The 15,603-nt window shown below is 27.2% G+C and overlaps 1 protein-coding gene across 6 annotated transcripts in view; it reads right to left on the bottom strand.

The window, feature by feature from the left end:
* E(bx) (nucleosome-remodeling factor subunit NURF301 E(bx)) overlaps positions 1 to 15,603 on the bottom strand; it is a 190,009-nt gene that overhangs the window by 21,234 nt on the left and 153,172 nt on the right. For all 6 annotated transcript variants that reach the window (XM_075363866.1, XM_075363870.1, XM_075363868.1 and 3 more), the window contains one exon: positions 3,444 to 3,615. In XM_075363866.1, coding sequence (XP_075219981.1) covers positions 3,444 to 3,615 — 172 coding nt within the window. The remainder of the gene's footprint in view (positions 1 to 3,443; positions 3,616 to 15,603) is intronic.

The following is a 15,603-nucleotide window of genomic DNA, read 5'->3' as shown; positions in this document are numbered from 1 at the left end:
GTTGGTTCACTGTTTCACTTTGAGGCAAGAAGTCAAAATGCACAATTCCATTAAAATTGAAAAAAAAAACAGAGAGCATCACTTTGAGATTGGATAGAGACTGACGTGCTTTGTCATTGGCTTGTTTAAGAAGTTGCAGACAAATGTCCACTCGATGTTCTATCTGCTGTTCGGTCATCAAATGAGTAACAAACTTTACTGCAACTTGATGCACGTTCAATTTTTCAGTCAAAATGTCTTGGAATGATCCAATCGAGATGCTAACATCTTCTGCAGGTTCTCTGACACTCAATCGATGATTTGCACACAACAATTGTTGAGATGTCATCAGTTGAAGTCAAAAGCCTTCCTGGTCAAGGGTCATCTTCAATTGACTAATGACCACTTTTAAATTTATGAAAACCATTTGTAACATGTGTAGGACCCAGAGCATCATCTCCATAACACCTTGTTTCAAAAAATGAAACGTTTCTGTGAAAGTCTTCCCCACTATTATGCAAAATTTTATATTGTATTGTTGCTCTAAAAAATCTCACATCACAAAAATCACTACTAACACTTAAAAACTGCACTAAAATAACAAAAAGATGAAAACTAAATGAGATATCAACAATCCAAGAACATGCGGTTTCAGAGGAGGTTATGCACAACACAATGCTGCCAACCACACGTCATTAAATTCTGTTGGCATGTAATTAAAAATGTTCTACTCTTTTCTGAACAGACCTTCTACTCTCAGTTTTAGATATATTACATGACCACACCCAAATATGTAGTTGCTTTGATTGGTATGAGCAAAAACTTACACTTTAAGTGATTCAATTAAATATTTCACTATCTCTTTTCTAAGCTATCCTTTCATCCACTTTTAAATTTGTAGATGGTGGACACACCCTGTTTGTTAATTATATTGTAAGTAGATTGATTTGGTATCCAAAAATACTTGAAAACACATAAAAAAAATTATTGGTAAGTGGTTTAATTCTTACATTTGACATCCTCCTTGTGATTGTAAAACGAATTTTATTTCAAATAATTTTCAATAAAAAAAAAAAAAATTATTAATCAATTTCCATCTAATCTAAAAACCATACTCAATAGTCAATTCTTAAACATGTTGAGTGTTAAAGGGCAATTCTCATATAAAATTTTAGGTAATTTTATATCATTTGTCCGAGTAATCAAACATGATCGAAAACTTTGATTAAAATAAATCTTCCTCTGGCAATGAAGGAATCTATTTTTAAATTATAAATCTAATTTCATTTATAACTTGTATAAAACCTAACAAAGCTAGAAGAAGATAATAACTTCTACATTACAATAATTCTAATCATCATAATTTGTTTTTAAAGTTGAAAAATCTAGTGCGGTATAAAATGCACACTTGCAGTGTTTTTAAAAAATGAATACAAATGAATTAAATTTACAATTCTTTAAAAAAAACTGGCCTAAATGACCACATTTGAAGTGTTATTCGTAAAATATTTATGCAGAAACATGTACAATTCTATAAAGTCTTCAACACTGTAGAAATAATACATAAACTACTTCTACTCAAGTGATAACAATGCCAGAAAATAAAACAGTTTTATCTTCAAACATTTACATACTTGACAAGCACACACTTGTTTAGCATTTATTATATTTATAAATATGACTAGTTTAGTGAAGGTATCACAGAAAATAAATATTATATGTTTTATTTTTTAGCAAAATTTAAACTTGGACCTACTCTTTAGAGTAATTTAGAAATATTGACGAAGTAGCATTTTGAAAATTAATTAATATTTTATATTTAATTAAACACTATGTTCTACTACGTAAATTTTATCTGCAGTTTAGGAATGTTGGCACAATGCTTTATAGTAGTTTCAGAAAAGTAAGTCTGGAGAATTTTTTAAATTAAAATACAAATGAAATAACTACTTATTCTGAACCAACTTTTGAACTAAATGTAACATTTATATTAATTATACAAAGAATCCTATTTGGTAGTAAAACAATTTTAGATAACTTATTTTCTATAATTTACAAGATATTCATTTTATAATGTAACATTAGTTAAATACCAACCATTAAAAGTTCATATTTTATAGAATAGAATTGATAGGATTTGACTAGATTTTATGAATAGTTTGCTGTAAGGGTTCATATCTAATTAATTGCCACATTTCTCTCTAAGCAATATATGAGTTGAACAGATGAAAAAGTATTAAACAAACACTCTCACAATTTTTTAGTAAGGCAAAATTAAATGACCAAAATCCTTACATTTTTCTGAACAAAATGTTTTTGGAAATGTGAATAAAGCATTTTTATTAACTCAGAACCATAAACATACAGACAGCTTTCAAAAAAAATTCTGATTTGGTTTATCATGTTACCTATGACCCTTAACTCTTAATTAGATGTCACGGAAAATTTAAACATTTTCTTAGCCCCCATCTATGATCTTCATTTGTTGCTAAATATAAAAAAACCTCCTTCACAATATTAAACTGATTTCACTTTAAGCCAAACTGTACCTTTAACTACAATATTACTATTTATTTCATTTGAATGTGCTTCACAGGAAACTGTTTTTATTATGCATCACTTACAATTTTTTTACTGAAACAGTACTTGGAAAATTTTAAATCAATATGAAAAACTGGTAAACAATTAAACAAATCCTTGAAAATAATTTTATGAGTGTCCAAATTTTACAACAAATGTTTACAGATGTTGCTAGAATACCAACAGTCTACAAAAGCCAAATTTCATCATAAATTTATTTACAATTATTTTATAATGTTCTTGTGACATAAGGTTATAATTTTTTTTTTTTTTTTTTTGCCTGACAAAGACATCAACAATAGAAATTATCCTTTTAATTAAATTTTCTGTTAAAATGCAATTTACAAGAACATAAATTTCTTATATAACAGTTTTTTGAGCATAATCTCTCAGCAAAGTATACATGTTTTTTTTAATTAAATGCCTGTCTGGATTAACTGCTCCAAAATTATTTTTGTTCTGTATCCTTGATCATGTTAAGTAAATATCAATGTCGCTACAATAGCTTCATTAGTAGCATTATGCTATATATGTCATGTACACAACAAGGAAACCTTCCTTACTGGATCGCCCCTGTCTACAGATTCATTGAGAGAAGAACTGCATTTCTTATACAGTGGTTGTATTAAAAGTGTAAGCAGAAATAAGTGCTTATAAGGAGATCTGCTTTACTTTTAAAGCCAGATATCTTCATTTAACTGATCAGTCTTTCAGTAGTGAATGTTAACAGATAATCCAAAACTTTAAATGTATAAAACTGTTGTATAAAATGATTCACATTAGTTTAAATAAACCGAGATACAACGTATTGATTTAGAGTAAAATATTAAGATAACATATTAAAAAAATTAAAATCTACAAAATAAATGAAAAAATAATCCTACCTGAATGTCAATCTGCATTTCTTTTTCCAATAATGCCCGCTTCTTTAGAATATCTTTTTTGAGCATTTCCTTATGCCGGAATAAATATACTAGTAACTTTGTTTGTACCTGTTGCCGTCTCCTTTCCTCCTGCCACTTTCCTGATCTCGATTTAATACTTCCCGACCCCGCCCTGCAAGAAACAACGACCCATCATTAAACGCTTGTCATATTCATTATTGTAAATCTTTTATTTTTAATTCGCCATATTAATATTTTATTTATCAATTTTTATGGGTAAAATATTGGGAAATTTATATTTCATAGGCAAAATGTAATGGGAAGGGGTTTTATATTTAAATATTAAAAAATAAATAAATAACTTAAAAAATATATTCTAATCCAGTAGCATGTTAAATATATAACAGTCTTGGGCCTACACATGGTTAAAAGAAAATATTAATTTTTTATGAAACAAATTTATAATCTTTTTTTTTTTTAACTGAATATTTAAAAAACACTAACATACTGAAAGTATTAAATTATTATTTTACATCAACCAATAAATGAACTTCAAAAAGAAGAAATAAATTTAAACATCAGACTGTTGTCATTTAAAGTTAATTTAAAATTATTTAAATTTAAAGAACTTCAAAATCAAATCATTTAAAGTTTACAGAATTTTGTAACTTTAAAAAACCCCGAAAATTAAAGAAAGTGCCATAAAAAAACCATAAACATAATAAAATAATGAACAAATTAAACAAAATTTAAAGGTTTAATTATTGTACAGAAGAATAGTAAGTAAAATAAATTTCAGTAAAAAAAAAAAAAGTTTAATATTCAATATCAGATCCAAAACATATGTTGTTATAAAATTTGATTTTTTTAATAAAAATTTTACCGAATTTAAATTTTTAATTAATAAAAAATCTAGAATTCCTTTATTTCAGGGAAGGATAAGAAAAGGAGATAAGGAAAGTGAAGGCAGGTAAAGGAGTATAACGTTATTTTTTTGTTACACATAAATAAAATATTTATATATTTTTACAAGAAAAAAATCTAAAAAGAAAATTAATAATACATTATACAGAAATATGTACAAAGACTAATCTACATATTTACTGTAATAAAATAATTATTTATTTTACTTACTATAACATCTGTAAAAAAAAAGAAAAAAAAGAAAGAAAAACTTATAAATAAATATGATGTTACAAAATAAATAATAAAATAATATACCAAACATTTGCATCATATAAACAAACTGATCATTACGTACAGAACTTCTTCACAATTGAACAGTTTGTTTGGTAAATTACAAAATTTATGATCATGGAAATAATTTATTAATGCAGACAGACATAGCTGAAATGTTGATTAAATGCAGTTATATTACATACAAAACGATAACAACAGCTCAGCATATACTGTGGCAATCAGAAATTATTTTTCCAATCATAGAGATGCAAGAAATTAACCTGACCACAAAATGTGTACACTTCATTGAAAATCACAATGTGTTTTCAAAATACATAATACACAGAAATGCATACTAACCAAAACAAAGTAAGATATTCAAAGAAAGAAATATAAATTAAACAATTAAATAATTTCAGAAATAAGTGTATCTAATAAACAATAAATAAATAATTCAGAAATAAGTGGTTTTCCTAACCAGCTCCTTTACTATCAAAATGCAGAAATTTTGTACTTTTTACATATAACGGTTATGTTGCAATAATAAAGTTTAAAGAAATATTAAGTAACCTCAACTATAATTTCTAATTATATTTTTTTTAAGAAAAGTAAAGAAATGAAATAAAATATGCAATTCTGATAAAATAGCAAATGAATATAAAACCTCTAGACCTGAATTTGAAGGCCAAACAACATGATGAAGCAAAAGGTAGTAAATAACAAATTAATAAACGCACATAAACTTATATTCACAACTGTAAAACAAGCATACCACAGACTATAAAACATTAATTAAAAATGAAGGAGCACTGCATTTAAACACAATTACCGATGGAAAATAAATAAAACAATTTAACTCATTGAAAGAAACAGTTTAATTTTTAACAAATAAACAAAACATTCACAAACAAATTAAATAAATAATTAACAATATTAATTGTAACAGATATGATTATAAAATAATTTAAAACAAAAAGTATTTATGTTAAACTATTAAACATTCTGAATCAGCGTCAGTTCAATTATATTCAATTACCACAAATTAAACAAATATATAATGAATATGACAGATACAATAAAAAACATATATAATGTAACACAATGATAATGATTAAGGAGAATAATATAAAGGGAACAAAAAAGTACTCTATAACCACAATGATAAATGACATATTTCATAAATACTTTTTTTAAGAGTTCTCTTCTTACATTAGTCTGATCATTAACAAAATAATAAAATACAAATAAATATAAACAAAAAGAAAGTAATTGAATATTTATTGTTAAATTTAAATATTCTGATTTAACAAAGAAAATAGTAAGATCCTAAACAAACTTTAGTCAAGTTTCCTCCAAACTAAAGAAGGCATAGGCATGGAATTTTGTGTTCTTCCAGATCCAATTCTTACAACCATTATATATTCCTGAAAACAAATCTTAAATACAAAAGACTTCCAAGAACAACAATAAATAAATTAATAAAACAAAAATATATAAATGGAGCAGTTGTAATACATTTAATTATAATTTACTTTACTTTCATTCTTTCTGATACTATTAATTAATTATCAACATCACATATGCAATCTAACAGCAATAAAGTGAAAAATAACTAGTTCTCCTTTTAACTGACACACAAAATGCAGATAAAAGTATAACCAAAAAGTATTCAGATAAGAATTATTAAAACATGAAACAACTAACAAATTTGTATATTATATCGCTTTCAAAATATAGTTCCATTTGAAATGACAGATTTAAACAAAGTGTTTCTATACTGGTTGCAGCATTTTTATTTAATAATAAAAAAAAAGATTTCTTTTGATACTACATTTTATAAACGAAACTTTCTGAACTCTATTTCTTTTTAAGTGCTGTTTAGATTTTTAAAGGAGGAAAAATACAGAGCAAGGTTTGACGAAGTAGGTTATTATAGAACTCATAAAATGTTATGCTTAGCAAGTAACACATTCGCTGGCTGAAATTTTGAGGGAAGAATATTGCCATATGGATTTGCTACTTACCAATCGTGCAATTCTAGTCTTTTACAACAAACTGAGTCTTCAAATCCCATAGAACTAGGCATAGTACATACAATATTACATGTCCATATTACCTTGACATTGTTGGAGCAATATACATTCATAAAATTATATAATTATTTATAATCATATAATTATAAATCTTTTCATGACTGTACTATAAAAAAAAACCACACTACCTTTCATTGATACTGTACCCCAGTCATTCATTTTTGGCAACTCGATTTTAGATAGACACCTGGTGCGAGGCTATGGGCAGTTTGCTTTAAGGCATTTGTTAGAAGCTACCAATAGTAGCGAGTGCGCATTTCATTCCATAACTAGGTTTATGTTGTCAGTATCGGTGCTTGTACAGTCAGAACAAGAAGTGAAATGCAAATTACTGTGTAATTGTGTTTATTTTGTGTATCTTTTAAATGTGTATTTATATTGTGTATTTCTTAATGTGTTTTTTGTAACATAAATGTACTCTATTTATATCAAATTGTAAATATGTCCCTAAAAAGTCAAGCATATTTCATAAAACTCTTCATAATTAAGCTAGAGAAATAGTGACAAAAGGACGATTGTATGAGTTTATGAAGAAAAAAGCAAACGCTGGAAGATTTGTAATAGATGTAAACAAGGTTTGTGGATATGTGTCACAATCCACTGGTATTTCAAAAAGACCCATTAGTAGAATAATAAGTGTCAAAAGAAACTGGCGAAAACACAAATATATCTTTCAGTACACCAGGTAAACAAATAACGGACACCGACAACTTTGACAAATCTGTAATCGGATGTACAGTACAAAATTTTTACATTGAACAAAAGATTGTACCCATTTAAAAAAAATTTGTTACCAATTTTAGGAGAATCTATTAATTTATTATAGATCATTTATTTCAGATTTATTTTTCATTTTATTAATGGATCTATTAATTTTTTCTTAATAAAATTTTGAAAGAACTCTGATTTAATTGGGTAAAGATAAACAATAATTGTAAAATTTTAATTGAAACACAAGACATACAATTAAAACGCATACAATAATAACTCATTTACAATGATACCACCAAGAAAATAGACCTATTATTTATACTAACAAGACATACATCCATAGTAACCACACCAAACCAAAAAAATAGCATGACAATTCACCTGAGGTTTTACTGCTCCTATATCAAAGGGTAAGAGACTAATTATAATTCACGCAAGGAGTATAAATGGTTCTGTTCCAAATGCATTGTTAATATATAAATCAATGCATCGGTAGCAGACCACCAGTGATTATCATGATAATATGAATTTTGAAAACTATGAACGGTGGTTAAAGGAAAAATTAGTTCAAAATTTACCACCAGAAAGCGTTGTAATGGATAATGCTTCTTATTATAAAAAGAAATTAACAAAGCTTGTAACATTATAATATACAAAAGCTGTAATGAAAGAATAGTTGACAAAACTGAAACTACTATTTTCACAAGACATGTTGAAAAATTAATTGTATGAATTTGTACAACTTCATAAACCCAAGGGCATAAGACATTTCAAACGGATACGTTACTGGCAGAAAAAGAGCACATCGTGCTAAGACTGCTGCTGTACCACCCTGATCTGAACCCAATTGAATTAATTTGGTCTGATTTAAAATCTTGGGTTGAAACAGAAATATTACTTTTAACACTAATGATGTGACTTGTTTATGCAAAGAAAAGTTTAGAATAATATCTAAAGAACAATGGGAATCAAAACAATGGAAATGTCATAATTGAAAATGATTATATACAAACAGAAGGCCTAAGATAATGAACTGACAGTGTTTGTGTGAATTTACAAAAGAATAGTGATTTTGAATCCGATACTAACTCGTAGGATAAAAATGAACAAATATCGGGAGTTGAAACACTCACCGATAGCAACTGATTGATGTAGGCACTATTCGTTCTATAAAAAAATGTGCTGTTCATAAAATTATCAATTTTTAAATTACTGCACACCACCACACTGTGTAACATTAAACTGTTAAATTTAAATAATCATTTTACTATTGTACAATATGTTTTTAAGATTGTGACTTTTAAGTGTAGAAATGTAAATCTGAAGTAGGATGCCGTAAAAAGTAAGAAATTAAATTTCATTACTCTGTAATTACGTTTTTCATTAAGTAATTTATTACTAGGTCTACAAAAAAGTATTTTTATTTTCTAGTCAAAGGAATAGCATAATTTTTTACATTGCAGGCTATATAAAAACCATAGTGAATGCAACTGGAGAAGCTCTTATCAATAACTGTTATTATGACAGTACTGTCTCTGTAGCTAAGTTTTTGTTCTTGGTGAAAATGCATGCGTACTCCTCATTTTGGAGGGGGTAATTTTACAATTTATCTAGCTATGTCCAGTTGCCAAAAATAAATGGTATATTCTTTTTACTGATCAAAAAAGTGAGGTTCAGAATCGGAGACTTAAAAGAGTCATTTTAAAAACAAAAATAAAGGTCAAATGTGTGAAGTTATGGAAAAACAGCAAAAATGTAAAATTACATAACCAACTATTCTAAGTTTCAAATAGATAATGACTATTTAAAATAGTCATTTTAAAAATGACTTAACAGATAATAAAGAAAAGGAACTTGAAATGATTTTTCCAGCAACAATAATCAACATTTTCTAACAAGTTTTAATGTTTCTTTAGGATGATTTATTGTTAAATAAGCTTATTTTGACTAGGACATCACTCTAATCTCATTGCTAATAATTTAGTTTATACATTTTATTCTTTTTCCTATGAACTACATGTCTATATCTGTACAAAGTTGATCATACCCTGTTTTATAGTATTTAAAACACATAAAAAATTCAATAAAAAAAAAATCTTACCTTTCAAAATTCATTAAAACCAAGCATAATACAATGTAAATCTTCAAGAAGTGGTGGAATTTATTAATGTTACACACCGCAACTTTAAAATTAGCAGTTTTCAGCTTACAAAAAAAAGTGTAATTAGCTACAGTTACACATTTACAGCTACAGCTACATTTACTTTGAACTAATATACAAAGGTTTTCCTTCAATATTTAAATATGTTTTAGCACACAATAATAATAAACAGTGGCAATGGCAGCCATCTAACAAAGATCAAAAGCTTTAGACATTAAAAAAATTTACAGCAGTTTGCTTAAAGATTTTGTAATCACTTTTGGATAAATTATGAAAAATCTTAACATTACTGAATCTGCTCAAAGAAAAAAAAACTTAAAACAGTGGAAAAGATAATCAAGGGGAATCTGTGTTAAAACTGTGGTTAACAAAAATGTATAAGACAGATTTGTGAATGGTCAGTCCACAGATGCAACAAAAATCTTAAGAATGCATACTGAAAATGGGTCAAAAACAATTTGGAGCTGTTAATTTCACAGTAGAAAAACGGAGGAAGAAACCATTGTATACTAACATACGAAAGGTCAATTGCATGAGGTTATTACCTAACAGTTGAAAGTAATGACAGAAATTGAATGTTCTAAAGTAACTTACCAATCCTCACCCTGCATTTATTTTTTTATGTTCTGAAGGTCAGTGTATATTAAAAAATATGCTCTCATAAAAATATTTGAATATAAAAAGCTGCAATACGTTTTTTTCAGGTTATAATTATCAGTGAACAATTTTTTAAATTTAGGTTTTTTCTGATGTAACCACTGGTGTCCAGTGTACAATACTAAAGACAATATTTTTTATTAAGACCAAGACCCAGCTGTAGCCCCCTAGGGGGACCCAGTTAGAGGCAGGCAGCTGTTGAAAGACTAAGACCCAGTGTGGGTCCCCTTTGTGGGTTACTCACATTGGAGACAAGGCAAAGACTGAGTCCCAGCCCCTAGGGTGGGTTCAGGAACGACATGGTCAGGCCTGGATACCTCGCCCTAGGGGTTAGAGGCAGGCACTGGAACGATCCAGAGTGGACAATCCCCTGGGCTGTGCTTATGGTTCACAGTGAATCCAGCCCAGGGGGATAGAGAAACAAGATATTAATGTTTTATATAACTACTTAACAAACCACGAGTTAACAGTAAAATTTAAGAATGGAGCTTAAATTCGAGTTAATATGGATATTCTTTTTAACCAGATCCAAAAATTGAACTCTTCTGGCCAATAAAAAGCATAATACATCCAAAACATTTTAAATTCTAAATTTCTGCTAGTTCAATTTATAATAAAATATATATATTCAAATAATACAGTAACATTTTGATGACTGTGCTAATAAAATTTAATATTATATGAAATACAAAACATCAAAAGGCTTACTAAGGCTTAATTTTTATCTAATTACAGCATTTAGGTGATTTATATTTCATATATTATACATATATACTGGGTGTTTGTTTTAAAACACAACCTAAGCAAAATACATTTTAGAAAAGTTAATACAACAATCCAATGAAGAGGTTGTCAGCACTACCTACAGTTATTGTTTTATAATCAGCTGATATTTTCTATTTCTTTTTTGGTTATTTTGTTTGTCTGTGTTTTTTATTAAGAAATGGTTTTGAACACTGATGAAAGTATTTTTATTGTGGAGAATTATTTAACAACTAAATCTTTTGTTTTGTGCCAAGAAGCTTATCAATTGCAGTTCCCAGATAAGAATGTACCAACTATATCTTCAATTCATCATTTGATAAAGAAATATAGAGGGAGTGGTTCTGTTTGCAATTGAAGACATAGCCGGAAATGTTCAATACTTAATGACAAAACATTGTAAGACATTAGGGTAAGCTTTTTAAACTCGCCTAACAAATCACTATGAAATCTTGCCTAACAAATACGAATAACTGTGTATAGTGCCTTTACAGCTATCTGGCAAATTAACTTACAGCCATACTGAACTCATGTATCACATGATTTAATCAGTATGTTCAGGAGAGCATATGCGTTAGAAAATGTATTTTTTTACAGATAAGGCTTGGTTTCGTCTGAGTAGTTAATAGTCAGAATGATTGCTACTGGAGCTCCAACAATCCTCAAATTATCCATTCGTGACCTCTACATCCACAGAAAATTGGTGAGTGGTGTGCAATTTTCAGGTGAAGAATAATTGGCCTCATATTCTTTGAAAACACTATTAATGCAGACCTCTACCAAGACATTTTAACACAATTTATGCAAATCTGGAATTATTAAATGAGAGATGTATGGTTTCAACAAGACAGAGGCCACATGTCACACAGTAAGAGCAACAATGAACCTTTTGAGAAATTTCTTTGGTTAACTGGCTTATGGCCAGCTAAGTCACTTGATTTTTCCTCTGAGGATATCTAAAAAGTTGAGCATTCACAAATAATCCACACACCACTGAAGAACTGAAAGCCAACATAATTCAAGAATCAAGAATTACAAGAAACTAGAAAAGGTACACTGCGAAAGGTTGCATAGAATATAAAAAAGAGAGTAATTGTTTGCACTGATGAAAATGGCGGGCACTAAGTATTTGTTATAAAAAAATTTGATCTCCATATTGTTTTACACAAATTGTAATATTATAACTAATTGTAATATAATTTTTTGGGTTGTGTTTTAAAACAAACACCTGGTGTGTATATAAAAAAAAAATATATATATATATATATATATATATATATTTTTTTTTTTTTAATTTTAGTAATATAAACCACGGAGTACAGGATATTGAGACATTGCTTACAATAATTTTATTATGTAAATACTTTCACAATATTCTGTACTAGGTGGTTAATATTAATAAAATTAAAAATATAATTTAACAGTACAAGTGGAACACTATGAATCTTAAAAGGATTAATTTCAGTAAAATATATATAAATACTGTTAAGCATTAAAGAATTTTTATTTCATTTTTTATAATTTTTTTGTTAACCTCCTCTTATTTTAATTGCAGTATTATTATGACAGAGTCCTGACCTGCCAGGTGAACAACTGTCGTGGGGCACAACTTTGTCGGATCTGATGGGGTCTCAAAAGGTTAGAGGCAAGGCACCCACTGAGGTTGTGCAATGCTTTAAAAGCATACCAACCTCAGTGGTAAATGAGCGATAATGACATACAATTTTTATTAAATAATTTCAAATAACAATTACTGTAATTATTTTACTTTAAAAAAAAAAGATGTGATATGGACACCACATGACTTCCTTGTACACCTGTTAAATTACATTTACACATTTTTAAAAGTAATCAAATTTTATTTCAGTAACAACTTCTGATTTTTCTTACTGTTATTTAATTACTATTTATTGTAAATTTTTTTTACAATCACAGATTAATAATTATTAATATTTTATATTAAAAAAAAAAAAAGGTTAATAAATTCGAACTGATGTACCTCCACTTGTAAGATTAAAGTATTTCATTAATTAATATTTTATTTGGCTATAACTCTGGAAACAATGAAAATAAGTACCACTTATGATATAGCGTTGAAAAGCTCTCAATGAGGGCTTATTACTGCAGTTAAGAAAAAGTCCAAAATCCAAAAAATTTGGATTTTGGGCTTTATTGGACACTTTTGGTGTAGTTAATTGCAACCAAAAGGGGAGGTGCACAACTACATGCTACAGCAGCACTAAATCCAAAATTTCAACATCCTACAGCTAATTGTTTTTGAGTTATGCAAGATACATACATACAGATGTACAGATGTAGTATGTACAGATGTCACTCCAAAACTAGTCAAACTGGATTCAGGGATGGTCAAAATGGATATTTCTGTTGCTGAAAACTGAAATTTTTTGTGATCACAATACTTATTTTACTTTGTACAAGGAAGTAAAAAGAAAGAAAGAGAATCAACTGGCACAATGAAGACGTTACTTAGCTAAAAAAGCAGATGATATTTAAGTACGTGTCACCTTTCTTAGTTGAAAACTATATTTTTATTAAATGAGATGTAGTTAAAAAAAATAAACATTTATTGAACCTTTACCATTTTATAAATAACTTCCTCATATAACAATTTTTATAAGCAAATTCAGTTATGCATTTGTGCAGACTTAATCAATAAATTTAATAATTAAAAACTTATTAAATATTAAGTACTAAGCAGCAGCTAGTACTTTCTTATAACTGGAGATATTATAAAAGTTAATTATTCATACTTTGTGGCTAAGTTAAGCACACTGCCCCAAATTTTATTACCATTTATTCTATTAAGTAATCATGGTACTAAATTTTTAAGCCCAAGGGATAGGTCCTTAAATATTTCTTCATGGGAACCCCCATTAAATTTAATTTGCACATTGCAAAGGGACTTGTATTTCCTTTTTTCCTCATTTTTTTTTTATTTAGTACCTTTTTTAACTTGATTTATTAAATTACATTTATTAAATAAATGCATTATAAAATTCGTATAGTTTATACTTTCTATTTTTTCTTTTATTACAATAAAAAAACTAAAAAGGAAAAACACCTAGGCTAATTTATATTAAGGCAGTATGCCACACCAACTAGTCTTAAATTAAATAAAATCAAAGCTATTGATATTTTATTTTGTAATAATTAATATTAATCCTGAAATAATTAATATTACTTAATAAAGAAACTACTCATTCTGGAAAGTTCAATGTAATAAATGTATTATTAAATTATTTGTTTTGAGAACATTCTATATGACGTCAGGATCCCAAATGTATATATTATAAGCCATGGTGGATTCCAGGAACAAGACACCCTCACTGACACTCTCACAGAATCTCACTCTCGACTCAAAACAGCAGCTATGTTCATCAGGAACAGGAAGCAGCAAGAATAAATAAAAGAGGCTATCCAAGGATTTTTTAATATATTTATTATCAAAAAGTTCATTTAACAAATAAAAATTTCAACATTAATATTACCACAACCCTGGGAGAAGGATTATCTACTCACTCACCAGAGACTAGCTATATATTATTCTTTTATTAATCTTAATCTATCTTTTTTTTTAATTTCAAACTTAAGGATTTTAAAATTTTTCTCTATTTTTAATGTAACCATCAAAATTTAATTTCTTTTATTTATAATTTATTTTATATTACTTTTATTTATTTTTTTATTTATTCAATAAACTTGCAATATTTAATATTTTTCAAATCATCAGCATAATTTCTTTTTTAACATTTTTTTACCTTGAATCCCATCATATTTATCAATAAAATGGTATGAACTTTAATTATAAATTATATTTTATAACATAAATTTCATACTTTACAATACATATATATATATATAATATATATGTACTGTAAAGTATATATATATTATAAGTATATATATATATATATACACATACACAACTGAAAAGACCACAGGAGTAAAGAGAATGAAGGCATCTCAAAATCCTTTCAGAGTATATCAATTCATACAAATTCACTTTTTTCAACTTAGTCATTAATAGCCTTTTTTGTAAACACTTACTTCTAGTTTCTATAGATAATAAACCAATTTAATAAATTTTATTAATTATTACATTAACAAAAAGGTTTTTGTATTCATATTTACAAAAAATAATAATAATAAACTTATTTATTTTATAAATAAAATAATAAATAATAATAAACTGGTCCCCAGTTATTTAATTTCTTTAAACGAAATAATCTCATAACTGAAAAAAAAGTAGTTCAGTTCTTGATACTCATATAATACGACACAGGTTGTATAGTTACGCTTGTCATGCAATTCTGATAAAGAAATAAAACCTTTTTTTTTTCTTTTTTTTTTTTTGAGAATAAAGGTTCAAAATTTGAATTAGAATGTATATGACTTCTTTTCTTTTTTTTTGGATAACAAAAGAGAATGCAAAGAAAAACATAAGGCTTAGAAAATATAAGTTTTCTGAATTTATTTTAGTCTGTATTTAAAAAAAAAAAAAAAAAAATACAGATAATTTTTTATTGGAGAAAAGACAGTATTTTTATGACTTTTTCTTATATCCAAGCCAAGCTTT

The sequence above is a fragment of the Lycorma delicatula genome, chromosome 4, assembly GCF_047948215.1.
Source record: "Lycorma delicatula isolate Av1 chromosome 4, ASM4794821v1, whole genome shotgun sequence".
Taxonomy (NCBI): Eukaryota; Metazoa; Arthropoda; class Insecta; order Hemiptera; family Fulgoridae; genus Lycorma; species Lycorma delicatula.
This window is presented reverse-complemented; position numbering and strand designations above follow the sequence as displayed.